We start from the raw sequence: 20,636 nt of genomic DNA, 5'->3' as shown, positions 1-20,636 counted from the left end.
TCTGCAATTCCTCAACTCCTGCAGCATCAAATTCATGACACTGGGTTCATAGTTAATGTGCTACAATTCAATGCCAACAGAAAATTAGCCAGTGGACCAAGCTGCAGGTGTTTAGAAGTGGAAGCTAAAGAAAGGTTTCCTCAGACCATTTTTGGAGTGAGTTTGTTTACACCTGTGAAATCATAAACCCATTCTATATACATCTACTGCATACAGGAATTCTCCCTCACACCTGACACTGCAGTACTGAAACCAGTTATGGATCTACACACCACCAAGTGGTTAGAATTGAATACTACATCAAGCCATCAATGCTACTGCTACCACCCATACCTTACACCAATTTAGTCCCTTAATCCAAAAGTTAATTATGTGCCTGAAGCTGTTAAATACTCTGACACTGTTTGCAAATTACATCTTTATTGAATTTTTCCACAATGTCTTACAAAAACAGTTCAAAAAGCCAATCAAAAAATACATTATGTACAAAAAAGTCCTCCATGTGGGCAAGTATTGCCAGCCATCCAAACATCTATTAACTAGCACTTTGAGCTGCTGGCTCAGATTTCTTGGCAGCAGCAGTTTCTTCTGACTAAAAAGGGAGAGAAAAAAAGGTAAAAATTTTGTACAAGATTCAGAAATAGACCAGGAAGGTTTCTTACATCTATTGTGTAATCATGCAAGATGACTTAATGGTCCGACCAGTTTACAATAAACTGGTCCTTATTGCTGATCCTGTTCCAAAAGAAGTTACTTAGGCTAAAATCTGTCAAGTCTAACTGTTTAAATCAAGGTTCCAAGATATGAAAATGTCACTAGTTCTCAATTCTTCAGTGTGTACAGGTGACCAGTGAGAAACACTGTCTATTTAAGTCCATACTACAGACAAGAAGGACTTCACCAGTTATACTTCCTTGCATGCATCAGGTCCATTTTAGTTAAGACTAAGCTTGTGTAAAGTGGACAAACAAGTACAAGTACTTGTTAACATTAGAATCTATCATGTAAAATATATTTACAGAAAGTCAACTCCTTCAAAGTTAACTTGCTAATTTAGTTTAAGAAACAATACTAAAAAGGATCTATTGTACTTTGCTAAAATATAACTGCTGGTGTTGAACAATCTCAATACTTCAGCCCAATTTGGCTCCAAGAACAGTAATTGATTATGTAAGAAGTACTATCAAGCACATAATGAACTTACTTCCATTTTCTCAGGAACACCATTCCTATCATGGGCAGTATCACCACATCCACCATTCACAGCAGACTCCTCCTGCTTGGCTTTTTTAGGCTCGTTGTTATCCCTCTCACTGTCTTCAGGTTTCCTCTGCAATGAGGACTTTAAAAGTTTAAATACTTTTTACACTTATTAGCATAATGTGCACATCAATATTCCAACAATATGCTTATAAAGGACAAAAATTGGAATTAAAAACTTTTCTTGCATTATCAGATGCTTGTCAAAACTTCCTACATTGAGGCCAGGAAAGTTTAATCATGGAATACCACAAGTCTATTGCCATGATCAGGCACAGTGGCATTCAATTAGCATTTGTACAGGCTCTGCTGCACTACGGTGGGGGGGGGGGGGGGGGGGGGAATTTTAAACTGCAAGCAGGTTTCAAGCGGGCAGGTTGAGCATCAAACCCACCCAACAGTGAGGCCCAGACAATTTCAGCTGTCTTCATTTACATCCCAGCTGCCTGCCAAAAATGGGTAGAAAAGGCACCTGGACAGATTCAGACAGGTCAGAGGCCACCCATCTGCACCAAGGTAAAGTGAGAGTGGGAAGCCTGGGCCCAGAAGGAACGCTGACTTACCTCAAGAGGACCCCCCTCCCCCCCCTCTTCATCCCTGCCAGGTTTTATTGAGCCAGGTGCCCTACTCAGTTGGTGTGATGGGGGTCTTAATGATATGAGGACCTCAATTAGCATACATTACAGGAGGCACACATCCAAGTCAGATAAATGCCTCAGCCACGTAAAACAAAAGGCTCTGGTAAGGTGGTGCTGGATGGGAATCAAGCCAGAACAGGGCAGTAATTTTTTTTTGGTGATTAACTGCATGGCCACCCGACACTCAACAAATGTAAGGAATCTTACAACACCAGGTTATAGTCCAACTGTTTTATTTGAAAATCACAAGCTTTCGGAGGCTTTCTCCTTCGTCAGGTGAGCGTGGGATTCTATGGAAGGTTACCGCATTTATAGTCAGAGAACAATACCTGGTGATTACAGATAATCTTTCCAACTGCCCATTGTCAAGGCAATCAAAGTGTTCAGACAGAGATGTTACCTACAGGACCACCGAATATACAAACGGCCAGAACAAAAGAGAAATATCCGAAAGGAAGAGAAAGAGAATGACCCGTTGTATTAAAAACAGATAACTTTTTTTTCCCCTTGCTGGTGGGGTTAAGTGTGGCGTGACATGAACCCAAGATCCCGGTTGAGGCCGTCCTCATGGGTGCGGAACTTGGCTATCAATTTCTGCTCGACGATTTTGCGTTGTCGTGTGTCTCGAAGGCCGCCTTGGAGAACCCTTACCTGAAGATCGGTGGCTGAATGTCCATGACTGCTGAAGTGTTCCCCGACTGGGAGGGAACCCTCCTGTCTGGCGATTGTTGCGCGGTGTCCGTTCATCCGTTGTCGCAGTGTCTGCATGGTCTCGCCAATGTACCATGCTCCGGGGCATCCTTTCCTGCAACGTATGAGGTAGACAACGTTGGCCGAGTCACAGGAGTATGAACCATGTACCTGGTGGGTGGTGTCCTCTCGTGTGATGGTGGTATCTGTGTCGGTGATCTGGCATGTCTTGCAGAGGTTGCCGTGGCAGGGTTGTGTGGGGTCGTGGATGCTGTTCTCCTGAAAGCTGGGTAATTTGCTGCGAACAATGGTCTGTTTGAGGTTGGGTGGCTGTTTGAAGGAGAGTAGTAGAGGTGTGGGGATGGCCTTAGCGAGGTGTTCGTAGTCATCGATGACATGTTGAAGGCTGCGGAGAACACGGCGTAGTTTCTCCGCTCCGGGGAAGTACTGGACGACGAAGGGTACTCTGTTGGTTGCGTCCCGTGTTTGTCTTCTGAGGAGGTCTATGCGATTTTTTGCTGTGGCCCGTCGGAACTGTCGATCGACAAGTCGAGCGTCATATCCCGTTCTTACAAGGGCGTCTTTCAGCGTCTGTAGGTGTCCATCGCGTTCCTCCTCGTCTGAGCAGATCCTGTGTATTCGCAGGGCCTGTCCATAGGGGATGGCCTCTTTGAAAAGTGGAGCATAGAGAGGTTGTCCGTGGGCTTGCGGTAGAGTGAGGTGCTGAGGTGCCCGTCTTTGATGGAGATTCGTGTGTCCAAGAAAGAAACCGATTCTGAGGAGTAGTCCATGGTGAGCTTGATGGTGGGATGGAACTTGTTGATGTTATCGTGTAGTCTCTTCAGTGATTCTTCACCATGGGTCCATAGGAAGAAAATGTTGTCTATGTATCTGGTGTATAGCGTTGGTTGGAGGTCCTGTGCAGTGAAGAAGTCCTGCTCGAACTTGTGCATGAAAATGTTGGCGTATTGGGGTGCGAATTTGGTCCCCATGGCTGTTCCGTGTGTTTGGGTAAAGAACTGGTTATCGAAGGTGAAGACATTGTGATCCAGGATGAAGCGGATAAGTTGTAGGATGGCGTCTGGGGATTGGCTGTTGTTGGTGTTGAGTACTGATGCTGCAACAGCATCAGTCATCGTGGGGGATACTGGTGTAGAGTGCCGAGACGTCCATCGTGGTGAGAAGTGTTCCTGGTTCAACGGGTCCGTGGGTTTTTGTAGGAAGTCCGTAGTGTCGCGACAGAGGCTGGGGGTTCCCTGTACGATGGGTTTCAGGACGCCCTCGACGTATCCAGAGAGGTTCTCACACAGGGTTCCGTTGCCTGATCTTCGGGTAAGCGTTCTCCAAGGCGGCCTTCGAGACACACGACAACGCAAAATCGTCGAGCAGAAATTGATGCCAAGTTCCGCACCCATGAGGATGGCCTCAACCAGGATCTTGGGTTCATGTCACGCTACACGTAACCCCACCAGCGAAAAAAAGTTATCTGTTTTTAATACAACGGGTCATTCTCTGTCTTTCTCTTCCTTTCGGATGTTTCTCTCTCTGTCTTTTGTTCTGGCCGTTTGTATATTCGGTGGTCCTGTAGATAATATCACTCTGTTTGAACACTTTGATTGCCTTGACAATGGGCAGTTGGAAAGATTATCTGTAATCACCAGGTATTGTTCTGACTATAAATGCGGTAACCTTCCATGGAATCCCCACTCACCTGACGAAGGAGAAAGCCTCCGAAAGCTTGTGATTTTCAAATAAAACAGTTGGACTATAACCTGGTGTTGTAAGATTCCTTACATTTGTCAACCCCAGTCCATCACCGGCATCTCCAGATCATGGCTACACTCAACAGGCAGGGAGGAATAAATGCATTACCTACAATCCCCCAAATGGGTTCTAAACCAATGGAAAATGCCAGAATTTTCATTAAACAAAAAATTTAAATTGAGGAGTTAACTGACTAGGGAGGCAGCAAACTGATTTGCAGCACCTATTCAGCTTCCAATCCTCATATGGAATTGGAAAGTTTGCAGCAGTTATGTGATCCATGCTTCTGATCAATTGCAGCAGAGCTACTACTTGAGAAGCTGGCTCTTAGCTGCCAGAGAACACCAGACACACATGACCAAGGTACAGTAAGATTACCTCAAAGCCAAAGCATCTCCAAGCAGCAAAGCCATTTGCAGGATATCAGTTTAAACACATTAGGAAACTCACCTTTTTTCTTACTAAATGAGAGATGTTAGATATACAGTTTGAGCTGGAGGTAGAAGCTTCATCTGTTACTTTTCCAGCCTGGATCTACAAAAATTCAGAACAGTGTAGAGACAAAAATGAGTCCAGGTCCTCCTTCAAGCAAATCATCTGAATTCAAAAGCACTCTGCCTAAGGAGTTATGCAGTATATCTAGGAGGCAATTGTTCTACAAATACTTACAGCCGATGCTGGTGCATTGCTTGAAGCACTTTCTGTTGCAAACCCTGAAAAGGCAGGTGTTCTAGACTAATGTGGGAAGAAAAAGTAATCATACATACTATATACACAGACATGCACAGATTAATAATGCCAAAAAGCCAATCTTTGAACCTCCATTTTAAAAAAAATGGACATATGGCACTGCCCCTCACCATACTTTAAAACTTCTCAAGAGGCCATTTACTCTGTTAAAGGGCACTATTCTCACAGGTTCTAGGTCATCCAACTCAGCAGCCAGTTGTCTGGTCCCTGCCAATTTATGAATTTCCTCTTATTACAAGTACTCAACATGCACTGACCAATGTTTCCTGAAGGGCCTTAGTTGCTTTTCCATCATCTTTGGATTCTTCCGAATCCTCAATTTTTGCCTTTATCTCTGGCAATAGCTCTTTAAGTTCCTCAACCTCCCGTTTATCTTCAGAAACAGCATCGTTGTCTTTTGCTGGAGATTTGCCTTTCTCTTCTGCTTTTTCAATTCTTTCTGTTAGCATAACTGTAGATAAAGCATAAATTAGTTCAACTACAAATCCATTACTAAGCAGCTGTTAAAAATGACCATGGAGATAAAACTTTTTAAATGAATAAAGATTTTGGATCAAAATTCCAAAGTAGAGGAATGTTCCTCAGGTGTTAGAATTTGTTCCTCAAACTTTGAAAAGATTCTATTCTTCCTCATTAACTAGCCTTCTCAGAAGTGGCAATCTCAGCAAGTTTGGATTAAAAAGAGGGGAGACTACTGGAACAGGCAATTCATGTTACTTACAAAAATCACAGAATCTTGCAGCAGAAGGCAACCATTCAGCCCATCAATGCTATCCAATCAGTCCCACTCCCTGCTCTTTCTCCATAGCCCTGAAAATTTCTCTTTCAAGTAATATCCAATTGCCGTTCAAAAGTTACTATTGAATCTGCTTCTACCACCCTTTCAGGCAGTGCATTCCAGATTATAACTCACTGCATTAACTCATCTCCCCTCTGGTTCTTTTGCCAATTATCTTAAATTGGTGTCCTCTGGTTACCAACCCACCTGCCAGTGTCTCATTTACTCAAACCCCATAGTTTTGAATACTTCTTAATTCTCCCCTTAACCTTCTCTGCTCCAAGGAGAACAATCCCAATTTCTCTAGTCTCACCACATAACTGATGTCCCTTAACCATCTTCAAGGCCTTGACATCCATCCTAAAGTGTGGTGCCCATAATTGGACATAATACTTCAGCTGAGGTACAACAGGTGCTTTATAAAAGGTTTATCATAACTTCCTTGCTTTTGTTCTGTCTCCATTTATAAAGCCTGGGATCCCATATACTCCAACAGCCGCATCAATTTGTCCTGCCACCTTTAAAGATTTGTGTATATGAACCCCTAGGCCTCTGTTCCTGCACCCCCTTTAAAATTGTACCATTTAGATTACGTAGCCTCTCACTCTGTCTCCAAAAATGGAACACAAATTTGGACAAAAGCCACCATTTCTGCTGGCAAGCATCTTCTGTTAAGTGGATGCACTCTTAAAGCATGAACTGCAGTTACTCAGTCTTCTCTCCACCTCCCATGTCAAAATACAGGTTCTTAGCGAATCCAATGATGGTAATCATTTGCAAAGCAACAGCACAGTCAATCTTATTTGGAACATTATGGCAGTTAGCACCTTACATTTATCAAAAGAGGGGCACCTCACCAGTCTAGCCATACAGTAAACCCTGCAGGAAACAACCATAGCAGTGTTGGCATTGCAAGTGTTATCCACCCCAGATGAAAACAGGGCATAATGTTATACAATTTAAAAGCTAAAGCTTATTCTCCTTACCTAGCCGTTTCTCTATGACGCTAAAGGACTCCTTGAAGTGGTTCAGAGAAAAATCATACTGCTTGTTAAAACTATAAGCCAGGCCCAGTTGATAATAGGTCTCTGCCAGTAGTCTGTTATGTGGCTCAAGATGTTTTTCCTGAATGTTCAGACACTCATTGAAATCTTCAATAGCCTGTATGTAGTTTTCTGGAATAGAACAAGATTCAATCAATCTGCAGTTACTTACTTTACACATCAATGCCATATGGACCAAGCTCAATATTCAGTTTACCCATTAGTGAAATCTTTTAGCAATTTTAGGCAAAAACTTATGAACAGTAAGATGACAGTGCCAGTTCATACCGTACAGCAAGAACTTAAGACAATGCTCCAGAGAACAGTTTTTACAGCTTACCAGATTCTATTCCCACTTCTCCCAGTTTCAGATAAGCCTGTGCTGCATAAAGCTGTGCTTCTTTGGTTTCTTGCCTGAAAGATTGACCAAATGAAGCTCTAAGCGTATGCTATACAGAATTAATCAATACATTGAATTGTTCAACTTGTCAAAATTGAATGCCATACTCGGCTCCTGTGCCTACCAAGTAACGGCATAATAACACCATGACAATTTTAAATGCAGAGATGCTGGTTTCGGGACATACCTTTTGAAGATTACTTTTGCCAATTCAAGCATTTCCCAGGCCAGCTGCAAATTATCCACTTCCTCACTTTCAGCATCCTGCAATAAACAGCTTGCATATTAAATCCTACAAGAAATTAAAACCTATGCTAGCATTTGAAGATAACAGAGCATTAAACCCACCTTTTCTGCAGCAGCCTCTTCATTTTCATCTTCGCTTACATCTGCAGCAGAGGAAGCACCTGGAAAGATTGGTGTAGAACATTCATACATTGGTTAACATGCAGAAATGAAGAATTGTCATGTATATAATGGGCTGTCCATACTGCATCCTGTATCTCAGGTTCACCACAGTTACACACCAGATATAAAAAGGTCCTTCTACTCTGCTCCAGTGTGCCTTAACTTCAATACCCACTGACTGTTTACCAGCCATAATTTATGGCCCAGGAGCAAGTGTGCCAATTACTGCTGCTTTCATTGTAGTCACAGTTACTGGAAGGACTACCCTAACTCAATTCTGGATCCATACCCAATGTCCTAAAAGCTACCAGTCCTTTGGAATTTTCAAATTTTGAAGCAACTGGAGATTTAAAGTGGGGATAATATTCACCAAGTCCTGCAGAGGTTTACAAGCTACCCAGGTTAAAAAGTTAGTTGAGTAGCCATGAAACCTCTGCAGACAACTATCCCCATTTGAGTAGTCCTAATACCAAAGTTATCCTGTTAGTCTACCCTCCCCACATTGATGGGAATGTGTTCTGCAATTGCACTACAAGTCAACACAGCACCAACACTTTGCTTGAGAATTAGTCTTTGGCCATCAACCTATTCAGACCCAATGTCAATGTAAAACTGAAACTGCTCTGCAAAGTATTTTAGAAGAACTAACCAGATTGCTATTGACCCTTGGAATGAATATTATATTCCATTATTATACTATATCTGGGTTTATTCTTCAGCACTGCATCGCAGATGATAAAATTAGTGCCTCGCATTTTAAAAACCATCACTGTACAACCATGAGAGTGTTTTATCCCCAGTGATTGGTGCCAAAGTATGCAACCCCCATGAAAAGTTTTATCCCTGGTGAGTAGTGCAAATTTAAAAACCACCACTTTTCTTCATTCTTTATGCTTTTCATAGTACAGTGTTAAGTGGAAAGATTTACCAAGTGCCTATAAAGACCAATTATAGAAATTAGGTATCTAGAGCCATAAGGGTTAAGTGTCTACACACAAGAGACAGAACTGCTACTTGTTGTGCTGTTTTAGTTGTTCAGTTGATTATCCCCTGACCATTTAAACCAACTTTGTAAATCTGAACACTTGTCCTTGAGTTTATACCTTCACCCTCTTCCATTGGTTCTTCAGAATCAGCAGTCCCATCCTCTTGGTCAGCATCGATGGTCTTCTCAACTGTGATTTTAATTTCAGTTGATTCTTTGTCACTTTCATCATCTTTCAGGCTCTCTTGTGCTTGTTTTTCATCTGTATCTGATTTTTTATCTTGATCCCCCAGAGAATTTTTCAAAGGAGGAGCTACTTTCTCCTCCAGTTCAATTTTACAAACACTTTTCACTGATGTATCAGTTGTTGCCTCCTTGCTGGCATCTTCCACCATTGCCTCTTTGCCAGAACTGCTCTTATCCCCAAGATATTCCTTTACATCCTCTGGAATGGTTGCATGGTCTTTCACTTTCCCCTTCTTGATACTATCACCACTCCCCAGATGGGAATCTACTACTGCATCCATTGGTTCATCCTTGTCAACTGATACTATTTTGGTCTGCATTTCATGCTCAGTAGTCAAGATCTCTCCTGTAGGAGATTTTACTTTTTTTTCTTCTTTACTAATTTTCTCTGTAGAACCTTTTGTTTTTTCATGAACTACATCCTGATCACCAGAAACGTTTTCAGCTGGTACCACATCTTCTGCTGGCTTATCATCCTTTTCTTCGGCTAGTGCTGCATACACCTGTTCCCTCAATTCCTCCCTCTCTTTTTCTATACACATTAAGAAAAAAAAAATGCATAAAATTGGAGTTGCCAATGCTGGATGCAGCAAAAAGTCTGGATGAGACTATCCTGACACAGTCACAATTGAAAGGTTAAGAATAGTGGAAAAATAGCAGATAGAATTTCAAGTTTAGTGAAGAGTAGTCAGCAGTAGGTTTCTTTGGCCCTTTATTTTGCGATGTACAGATCAAGGTAAATCAATTTTACTATTCTCATTTACTACCCCTTCCTATCCCCATTTTGCTGTTTGGTTCTTATGCCATGCAGCACCGTCTGGCTGCAAGGGTCCAAATACCTGCTCACTAACCCTCAGGTCAGAAGTAAGATTTTTAAGAAGTCAGAATAAAAGTTATAATTCTCATTACAAACCATATCAAAAGCAGCATTTCAGAGAAGTATATTCCACTAGATTGGCCCATGGGGTGGGAAAAGGAGACGAGAAAGAGCCATGGAGGCATACAATCGGCATCTCCTCCTCCTGTAACAGTGATTAAATCGGCCCATAATTCACCTTCTCATGTTAATGGTCAATACTTCATGTCTAAATCAAATTTTTGACCTTGCAGTGGCTTTCCTTCAGTTACTGTAAAAAGATCATATCAATTGCAATCCAAAAAACATGATTTCACTAAGAATATTTGCAAGCCCTTAAACTCTTCAGCTTTAAACAAAGGATTTATCTAAATAATTTATTTGAACAGCTACATTTTATACTTGACAATAGCACACAGAAACATACTCTAGACTATACATTCCACTTCCAACATGTAAAGAATTCACATTCCTTCAAATTCACTACAGAACTATATGCAAGTCAGCCGATACTCTTGTCTATAGTGGCAACAGCCATAAGGTTAATAGCAAATTTGCCACTACACAAACTAAGTTCCCTGTCAGCACCTGTGGAAATGAGATTCACCACCAAAAGAACCATATACTGAGACAACTCATTATCTAAAAATCACCTACCAAATAGATATATTTAAGTTTGTACATGCTTGTAAGTATTTTGTGGCATTGCCCACCAGCATGAATAGGTAGATTTAGCTGCCTATGAATTTGAAGAGCAAGCCACAATTACACGGCTAGGTTTCAACATAAAATGTTTAATTACAAAACAGCATATCAAAACACTAGAAATATACTCCAATCTGCAGATGTTAATTGTTCTACTTCTGACTTTTTAAAATAAAAATCATTAGAACTTGCCAAAGAAGTTTACAAAGCTTTGCTGCAAACCCAGTATCAGTTTAAGTCAGTGTAAAAGGAAATGGATACACCAGGATGATGCAAGGTGCCTTAGCAGTACATTGACTAGAAAGCATATGTACTAGTACAAATTTTATCCAATCACAAGCAAGCATTTTGTCTCCAAAATTTTGCTTGAAAGAAAAGCATCACTCCCAACTGGCCAAAGAAAACAGATAGATGTAGGTAGAGAGATGCTGTGTAATTAAAACCAGGTTAAGTACTAACTTGAAGCTATCCTTTAATTAAACCCTAAATCTACTTGTCAAAATAGCACTCACCATCTACATTCCCTGCATTTTCTACTTTGGAGTCCTCAGCTGCTGCTGGTGCTTCTTCATCATCATCATTATCTTCTGAAACTCCTTGAAGGGCATTGCCAAGAACACCACTCTCCATTCTGCAAGTTAAGAGATTTATGATAGGATATCTGCTCCTTCATGCCCCCTCATTCCAAAGCCACAATATGCAGCCAGTTATATAGCTACACTAGAAAAATTAATCTACTGTAAAAATCTGGCATGCAAATCAGTGAAATGAAAAGTGAGACCTATTTTCTAGCCAGCAAGCATACATAAGGTTATGTGCAGAACAAGATTCAAATGGTAGGTACCAAACTTTCCTGTTAATCATTCTTAGGAGTTAACCACCATTTAAAAAAAGTCAAAATGGACAAGTGTCAAAAATTCACAAGAAGTTTAATACAAAAAATGCAAACTATGATTTTTTTTTTATTATTCGTTCATGGGATGTGGGCGTCACTGATGAGGCCAGCATTTATTGCCCTTGAGAAGATGGTGGTGAGCCACCTTCTTGAACCGCTGCAGTCCGTGTGGTGAAGGTTCTGCCACAGTGCTGTTAGGTAGGGAGTTCCAGGATTTTGACCCAGCAACGATATATTTCCAAGTTGGGATGGTGTGTGACTTGGAGGGGAATGTGCAGGTGATTGTGTTCCCATGTGCCTGCTGCCCTTATCGTTCTAGGTGGTAAGAGGTCACAGGTTTGGGAGGTGCTATCGAAGAAGCCGTGGCGAGTTGCTGCAGTGCATTCTGTGGCTGGTACATACTGCAGCCACAGTGCGCCGGTAGTGAAGGTTTAGGGTGGTGGATGGGGTGCCAATCAAGCGGGCTGCTTTATCTTGGATGGTGTCGAGCTTCTTGAGTGTTGTTGGGCTGCACTCATCCAAGCAAGTGGAGAGTATTCCATCACACTCCTGACTTGTGTCTTGTAGATGGTGGAAACGTTATGGGGAGTCAGGAGGTGAGTCACTCGCCGCAGAATATCCAGCCTCTGACCTGCTCTTGTAGCCACAGTATTTATATGGCTGGTCCAGTTAAGTTTCTGGTCAATGGTGACCCCCAGGATGTTGATGGTGGGGGATTTGGTGATGGTAATGCCGTTAAATGTCATGGGGAGGTGGTTAGACTCTCTCTTGTTGGAGATGGTTATTGCCTGGCACTTGTCTGGCGCAAATGTTACTTGTCACTTATCAGCCCAAGCCTGGATGTTGTCCAGGTCTTGCTGCATGTGGGCACAGACTGCTTCATTATCTGAGGGGTTGCGAATGGAACTGAACACTGCAATCATCAGCGAACATCCCCATTTCTGACCTTATGATGGAGGGAAGGTCATTGATGAAGCAGCTGAAGATGGTTGGGCCTAGGACACTGCCCTGAGGAATTCCTGCAGCAATGTCCTGGGGCTGAAATGACTGGCCTCCAACAACCACTACCATCTTCCTTTGTGCTAGGTATGACTCCAGCCACTGGAGAGTTTTCCCCCGATTCCCATTGACTTCAATTTTACTAGGGCTCCTTGGTGCCACACTCGGTCAAATGCTGCCTTGATGTCAAGGGCAGTCACTCTCATCTCACCTCTGGAATTCAGCTCTTTTGTCCATGTTTGGACCAAGGCTGTAATGAGGTCTGGAGCAGAGTGGTCATGACTGATCATTTATGTATAATGAGAGAGGGCAAGTGATAAGAACAAATTAATCACTTTCACTGTCATAGGCCAGTCAGTCTAACCTCAGTGGTGGGCAAATCATTGGAATCAATTCTGAAGGACAGCATAAATCTTCATTTAGAAAGGCACAGGTTAATCAAGGACATACAGCATGGATTTGTAAAGTGAAGATAGTGTCTGACAAACCTGATTGAATTTTTTGAGGTGGTAATGAAGAGGGTTGTTGAGGATAACACATTTGATGAGTGTTTCAAACATCTGTAGGCTTTTGACAAGGTCCCACATGGCAGACTGGTCAAAAAAGTAAATGCCCATAAGATCCAAGGGAAAGTGGCTAGTTGGATCCAAAATTTGCTCCGTGGCAAGAAGCAAAGGGTAATGGTTGACAGGTGTTTTTGCGACTGTAAGGCTGTTTCCAGTGGCGTTCCGCAAGGCTCAGTACTAGGTCCCTTTGTTTTATGCGGTGTACATTAATGATTTGGACTTGAATGTGGGGGGCTTGATCAAGAAGTTTGCAGATGATACACAAGTTGGCCGTGTGGTTGATGGTAAGGAGGAAAGCTGTAGACTGCAGGAAGATATCAATGGACTGGTCAGGTGGGCAGAAAAGTGGCAAATGGAGAAGTGTGAGGTAATGAATTTGGGGAGGGCAAACAAAGGAAGGGAGTACATAATAATGGGAGGATACGGAGAGGTGTAGAGAGACAAAGAGACCTTGGAGTGCATGTCCACAGATCTCTGAAGGTAGCAGGACAGGTAGATAAGGTGGTCAAAAAGGCATACAGGATTGTTTCCTTTATTAGCCAAGGCACAGAATATATATGAGAGCAGGAAGGTTATGCTGGAACTGTATAAAACATTGGTTAGGCCACAGCTTGAGTACTGCGTACAGTTCTGGTCACATTACAGGAAAGATGTGATTGCACTAGAGAATATACAGAGGAGATTTACAAGGATGTTACCAGGGCTGGAGAATTTTAGTTATGAGAAAAGATTGGACAGGTTGGAGTTGTTCTCTTTGGAACAAAGGAGGCGGAGGGGAGATTTAATTGAGGTATTTAAAATTATGATGGGACTAGATAGAATAGACCTATTTCCCTTAGCAGGGTGGGGGGGGTCAGTGACCTGGGGGCATTAGATTTAAAGTAATTGATAGAAGGATTAGAGGGAAGCTGAGGTGAAATTTTTTCACCCAGAGGGTGGTGGGGGTCTGGATCTCACTGCCTGAAAGGGTGGAGGAGGCAGAAACCCTCAATGCATTTAAAACGTACTTGGATGTGCACCTGAATTGCTGTAGCCTACAGGGCTATGGACCAAGCCAGCATGGACACAATGGGCCAAATGGCCTCCTCCTGTGCCATAACTTTCTGCTTCTAAAATATTGGGATTATGTAGCCAGAATGGTAGAGTGCAAGTCTGCAGCAGAAATTGTGCAGACTTGTAGCTCAAATCACGTTTGGGATTTGTGTATTGTATTGGCTGTAGAAGGGACAAACATGCATTGAGAAGGCACACACGAAGGGCCACAAGAATGACCCACATGATGAGGCAAGATTACTGAAATTTAAGCTGGGAGAAGATGGTGTGGAGCAGGGAAGAGAAAACGGGAAATGCTTTTGAAGCATATAAAGTATTAAGTGGTAAAAATAAGGTGGCCAGCAGGTAGAGAACCAATTTGAAATTAGTGAAAGATACATTTAAAATAGACCTCATTCTTAACTCAATAGATGATGCCAGATGTTTCACCTATCAGGTTAAGATGGAGCTAAGACATTAGGAAAGTTCAAGATACAGTTGGCTGCAAGGTTGAGAGAGAGTTCGAATCTAGGGGGTCAATTGAATGGGCTTTTCTTTTAAATCTTCTTCCATATATTTCCTATCGACTACTTTAACCACGGTCTGTTAGATCATCTGATTTGTAAACTAACCTTGCTAACTCCAGAAGGGCCTTTCCGTAACAGAAGTAGGCTTCTCCACATTCCTTTGCCATTTCTCCATGTGTTGTGCTCCTTTTTAAAAAATGGGGGAAAAACACAAAAAGTCATGGTTTTGTATATGTATTGCAATCACGACAACAGGACCAATCAACCAAATTACTGAGATGAGAAATGTCATAGCGGCATGAAAAATTCAACATGCCACACCAAGCCATGCATGTACTTTACCCTCTTTAATTAAAGCTTCTATTTTAAATAAATTCCCCCATCAACTTCTAAACATGACCATTTTCAGGGGAACTAGCATCAGATATTTCTCTTCCTCAAACTTCACATCATTTCAAGATGAGGCCATAGCATAATACTTACAATAGTCTGCATGCATCTTGAAAAGCATTGACAGCTGCTACAAAGTCTTCCATTACCATGTGTCTTTTGCCAGTCCCAAGCAGCTTCATGGCTTCAACACCAACATCAGTACTACAAAATAAAGTGTTACATAAATGAATGTGTTTGATAGAAGAAATCCACATTACCAGTTTGTCACCAAGACTGTCTAGTTTAAAAACTTGGAGAATGTAAAAAAAAACAAAATCCAAAATATAGATACTTGATATAGGGAACTATCTACTTCAGTTTATTTTTTTTTTGAAAAGCTCAAGTTAAAACTATCCTCCTTCAGGTTCCAAATGAAGCCAGACCGCACTTGTGCAAAGGCAGCTAAATAGCTGTTCAAAAACCAATTATGTTCTGTTCAAAGTTTCTGAATGGCTTTATTCAGATTGACAAGAGTGGCATAGTTTATTACTGTCTGAATCCTGACCCATTAGTAGAGTCCATTGTAAAAGAGCAAAAATCACCTGGGGCAATTCCCAGGTTTCAAAAGCTCAGCAGGCATAAAACCAGGAAATGGCCAAGAAGGATGTTGCATGGCACAACTTGCTATGAGGCTAGTTTTCAGTTCTGGTGAAAGCATCTGAACTCCACACACAAAAACAGACCTTGCATCACTACATGGAACATGGCAGCTTTAAACAGGCCTACAATAACCTAGATTTTAATCCAGAAATCCCACTCAGTTAGTAAAAAGTACTTGAAAGTTCTGGTTTTTATGCCCTGTTTAGTGCCTTGCTGCATCTTTGTGCCAGCATGCATAATTCTGCATGAATGAATTTAACCAAAAATGTTTTAAGCATTGCCTTGATGTTATTTTTCATCCTCAACAACAAGAGAGCATCCCTTATATTCTCTGATCAGCACTACACAACAAACAGGGGTTCATTGTTTAATATGGGTCTCCAATTTGTTCTAGAGCAAACACAAGAATTTGTTTCCCATTGAGTTCTTAGAACGTGGATGGTGCTGGCTACTATGCTACTTCAGAGGGCAACAAGAATCAACCGCACAATGTGGGGCTGGAGTTATAGGTCAGAATGAGTAGGGGCAGCAACTGTCTTTTTTTTTAAAAATGACTATAATCATTTCTGCAGTTCCACACAAACCAATCACTTCTAGCATGGAGCTCGATTTGCAGCCTTTGTCAGCAAGAACCATCTAGATCACAAACCACCAATACAATGAGACACCTGCTGTCATCTTCAACCTTGATGTGGAGATGCAGGTGATGGACTGCGGTTGACAATTGTAAGCAATTTTACAACACCAAGTTATAGTCCAACAAATTTATTTTAAATTCCACAAGCTTTCGGAGGCTTCCTCCTTCCTCAGGTGAACGGTATGGAAATGACATTTTCGAATCCTTCGCATTTGAAAATCACAGAACAATGCCTGGTGATTACTGCCCGTTGCCAAGGCAATCACAGTGAGCAGACAGAAAGGTGTCACCTGAAAGGCCACCGAATATACAAACCCCCCCAAAAAAAAAGTATGTCCAGTACTTCCCCGGAGCGGAGAAACTACGCCATGTTCTCCGCAGCCTTCAACACGTCATCAATGATGACGAACACCTCGCTATGGCCATCCCCACACCTCCACTACTCGCCTTTAAACAGCCACCCAACCTCAAACAAACCATCGTTCGCAGCAAATTACCCAGCTTTCAGGAGAACAGCGTCCATGACACCACACAACCCTGCCACGGTAACCTCTGCAAGATATGCCAGATCATCGACACAGATACCACCATCACACGAGAGGACACCACCCACCAGGTGCACGGTTCATACTCCTGTGACTCGGCCAACGTTGTCTACCTCATACGTTGCAGGAAAGGATGCCCCAGAGCATGGTACATTGGCGAGACCATACAGACGCTGCAACAACGGATGAACGGACACCGCGCAACAATCGCCAAACAGGAGGGTTCTCTCCCTGTCGGGGAACACTTCAGCAGTCATGGACATTCAGCCACCGACCTTCGGGTAAGCATACTCCAAGGCGGTCTTCGAGACACACGACAACGCAAAATCGTTGAGCAGAAATTGATAGCCAAGTTCCGCACCCATGAGGACGGCCTCAACCGGGATCTTGGGTTCATGTCACACTACACGTAACCCCACCAGCGAACAAATGTTATCTGTTTTTAATATAACAGGTCATTGACTGTCTTCCTTCTTTCTCTCTCTCTCTCGCGCGCGCTCTCTCTCTCTCTCTCTCTCTCTTTTTTTTGGGGGTTTGTATATTCGGTGGCCTTTCAGGTGACACCTTTCTGTCTGCTCACTGTGATTGCCTTGGCAACGGGCAGTAATCATCAGGCATTGTTCTGTGATTTTCAAATGTGAAGGATTCGAAAATGTCATTTCCATACCGTTCACCTGAGGAAGGAGGAAGCCTCCGAAAGCTTGTGGAATTTAAAATAAATTTGTTGGACTATAACTTGGTGTTGTAAAATTGTTTACAATCTTCAACCTTATCACAGAGGTCAGCAATGGTGGGTTTTCATCAAACTGCATGTAGACTCAATGTCTCAAAAGCAGAAAACACAAGTTTAACTAAAAAGGTTTAAAACATTAAAAGAGGAAATACTTAAGTTGGCCAAACATTGATCAAGACATTAGGATAGTCACACAGCTGAAATTACAATTGCTGAAACACAATCAGCTTGGTGCAGTGGTAACAGTTACCTCAAGCCAGAAGATTGTGGGTTCAAGCCCCACTACAGACTTGAGCAGAAAATATAAACCGACTTCAAGTAGTGAGGGAGTGCTGAATTGTCATAACAAATTAAACCAAATACCCCCGGCCCCTTCTCCTATCCATCAGCTAAGGTGCATAAAAGATCCCTCCCACTATCCATCCTTTTAACTGTCAATTAGGTAATTGGCTGTCCTACATAATTTTGGCAACACTTAATTCATTGGCTGTGAACTACTCTGCAATACCCCAAGAATGTTAAAAGTATTAGACAAACGTAAATGTATCTTTAACATTATAATACCAAGTTGCTTCTTTTATGCTAAAAGAGCATTGTTCACACAGTGAGAAACTGATAAGATAAGGGACTAAGTCTCAGCTCTTGGTGATTGTGCAGATGGTAAAATTCACTCCAGCATTTGCCATAAAAATTTTCTCCAACATGTTTAAAATCCAAAACTCTGCAGAAAGTAAATTCAGAATACAGTTAAGCACCCACAGAAAAGTATTTCAGCTGTAATACCAATACACTTGTGTGTAATGTGAAAACCTCAAGACCTCTTCCCTTTGTCTATCCAGTAGATTAAAATGTGGGACTATTTACTTATTTTTGCCCCTCTATTTCCAAAACAGGAAGCTTTCCTCCCCTTATACAGTACTTAATAAATCCTCATGTTAAATAGTTATTGACTTCACAATATATACAAGGCCTAGCTATAATCACAACTAAAATAACTCCCACTAGTGGCTAAAGGCTTATTCAAAGACTTAATGTCTAGCAGAAGTGTCCAAACTACACCCTGTGGGCTAAATAGGATTCCTATGTCCCAATGATCTAGCCCATGAAGCCTGTCTTAGTTGCACTTACATTATGCACTGGTTTGTCTTGTCTGAATTTTGCAGGCCTGAAGGTTTGGAAAAAGCCATTACCTCATTGGCAGCATAACCCTAAATCAAAACACCCAAGATGTGTCTATATTAGCAACTAGAGATACTGTAATCATAACAGATTTAAACTTCATATGGGGCCCTCAAAGCTCCATGGTACACATCTACATGTCCTACAAGGGCAAAACCTAGAACCAACATTGGCCTTCTGTACACATTATGTAAACCCAGATTACTTCAAAGTACACCAAGTCCCCCTACAACTTCTACCACTAAGAAGGACTACAGTAACAATGTTGTGGGGCCACCACTCACAGGTCACACACCATCCAGATTTGGACACCCATAGTGACATTCATTCAAGAAACTGCGATAGATCAACAGTGAAATTAACTACTCAACACTATTATGGGAGCACCATCACAGAGCAACCAGGAACAGGCAATAAATGCAGCCATGCCAGCTTCATCCACATCCAGATAACATTTTCTTTAAAAACGTAAAGACCAAAAGGACAAGTGGAAAAGCCTCTTCACACAAAGGATGCATATTTGAAATAGTCTACCAAATAGGAAACTAGATATAAATGGTGAGGTTCAAAATACAACTGGATGTGGTGATGGGAGAGTTAATGTCCAAGCAGCGTGAACTTCGGCAGGCTGACATTATTCATAGAGGCAACCAACAAAACGTACTGCCAGTGAACTTACAAGGTTTTAAATCACTTACAAAATAAGTTTTAAGTTTTGTTATTAAGTGTTGGCGATTAAAACTCTTACTCAAGATCAGGTATCAAAATAGATAAAGCTTAGAACACATCCCACTAAAAAGTACAGGGTACCAGAAACAACGATACTAACTTCCGATAACCCCAACACGTTTCGCGGTCAGCGAAACCAAAAAAAAAACCCACAAAAAGCAAACGGACGGCATTTTAGAGTCCAATTAAAAAAAACACTGCTCCCCCACCCCACCACCCAATTAAACTTGAGAGGAAAACACACTCACGGGGTGCGCATTGCGTTATTGCAAGAGAAACGGTGCATTTGCAGGTCTCCCAGGAGATCTTCCAGTCGCCGAGTTAAGACTCCGGGTCTCGCGCTCGGGGTTCGTTCCAAATTGTAGCGCAAAAAAAAAACAAACAAAATAGAACGCGGAGACCGCGTGGGAAGAAGGCAGAGCCGGAGCGCGCGGACAGCACCAGCCCAGAGCCCGGGAGCTCGCGGCAAAACTGCAGCAAAACACGGAACACAACAACAGCAGCCGCTGCACTCACTCACTCACTCCACACTCCTCACACACTCACCTCTCGGCGCTGGCTGGGACACTGGACGTAGAGGCGCTGGGTTCCTGATCCGCCATTTCAAAAAAAATTCTCCTTCAGGCTCGTATTTTACTTTCCGCCTTTTTAAAAAAAAATCCTGCAGAGACTGAACAATAGGAATAATTATTTAACCAATAAATTATTCTTAATATTTCCCGGGTTTCCCAACCCTCTCTGTTTAAAATATGGCAGCGGAAAGAAACCGCTCCTGTTCCCGCCTTTTATTTACCCCACCACGCATCACTTCCTGTTAACCTTTCACCTCAGCATAACTGGCGGGAAAATTAATCTAAGCGGATGCGTTGTCAGTTATTTAGGTACTTGCAAGGTTCATTGTTATAATTTGACGGTAGAAGTGCGGGTTATCTGTTGATTTTATAGAACGAGACATCGGGTTGCCCCAGCCAAACCAAAGTGCGTGCCCCCTTTTTTAAGGTGGAACAAACAAACACCCAAACCCTACAAAGGAGAAAGGAAACTTATCAAACAACAATATTGTTGTCCCGATCCACTACACACTCCAGTCCCTGCGGTGCCCACTGATCCCTGAAGGCCTCAAGCGTACAGGCGGACACCGCATGCTCCTCCAGGGCCACCCGGCTATGGAGAAAGTCACGGAAGAGAGGCAGATAGCCGGAGTGATCAGCATCACAGACCGCGTCTAACCTGGACCTG

The 20,636-nt window shown here is 42.3% G+C and overlaps 1 protein-coding gene across 3 annotated transcripts; it reads right to left on the bottom strand.

The window, feature by feature from the left end:
- Positions 1-403: 403 nt before the first annotated feature.
- nasp (nuclear autoantigenic sperm protein (histone-binding)) lies at positions 404-20,206 on the bottom strand. 3 transcript variants are annotated; one of them, XM_067990149.1, is made up of 14 exons: positions 19,944-20,206; positions 15,026-15,136; positions 14,648-14,728; positions 11,036-11,154; positions 8,835-9,494; positions 7,672-7,730; positions 7,511-7,587; positions 7,264-7,337; positions 6,867-7,055; positions 5,360-5,553; positions 5,022-5,087; positions 4,803-4,886; positions 1,205-1,342; positions 404-592 (listed from the first exon to the last, which is right to left on the bottom strand). In XM_067990149.1, exons 1-14 carry the CDS (start codon positions 19,997-19,999, stop codon positions 536-538), a joined length of 1,965 nt encoding a protein of 654 aa, XP_067846250.1. In that variant the 5' UTR covers positions 20,000-20,206; the 3' UTR covers positions 404-535. The 3 variants fall into 3 exon arrangements, with proteins under 3 accessions (XP_067846250.1, XP_067846251.1, XP_067846252.1); XM_067990150.1 differs by having other exon boundaries at positions 1,205-1,330; XM_067990151.1 differs by lacking the exon at positions 19,944-20,206 and adding an exon at positions 19,646-19,867.
- Positions 20,207-20,636: the final 430 nt, after the last annotated feature.

Source organism: Heptranchias perlo, chromosome 9 (assembly GCF_035084215.1).
Source record: "Heptranchias perlo isolate sHepPer1 chromosome 9, sHepPer1.hap1, whole genome shotgun sequence".
Classification (NCBI taxonomy): Eukaryota; Metazoa; Chordata; class Chondrichthyes; order Hexanchiformes; family Hexanchidae; genus Heptranchias; species Heptranchias perlo.
The sequence above is the reverse complement of the archived record's forward strand: the minus strand, read 5'-3'. Positions and strand labels throughout refer to the sequence as shown.

Bases quoted from the DNA above. Each gene is read 5' to 3' on its own strand.
- nasp (XM_067990149.1), bottom strand. From the start codon at position 19,999: ATGGCGGATCAGGAACCCAGCGCCTCTACGTCCAGTGTCCCAGCCAGC. The intron at 11,155-14,647 runs GTTAGTTTACAA...CTTAACTTGCAG, and splicing joins GCCCTTCTGGAGTTAGCAAG to AATGGAGAGTGGTGTTCTTG. The intron at 593-1,204 runs GTAAGTTCATTA...CTCCCTTTTTAG, and splicing joins GTGTTCCTGAGAAAATGGAA to TCAGAAGAAACTGCTGCTGC.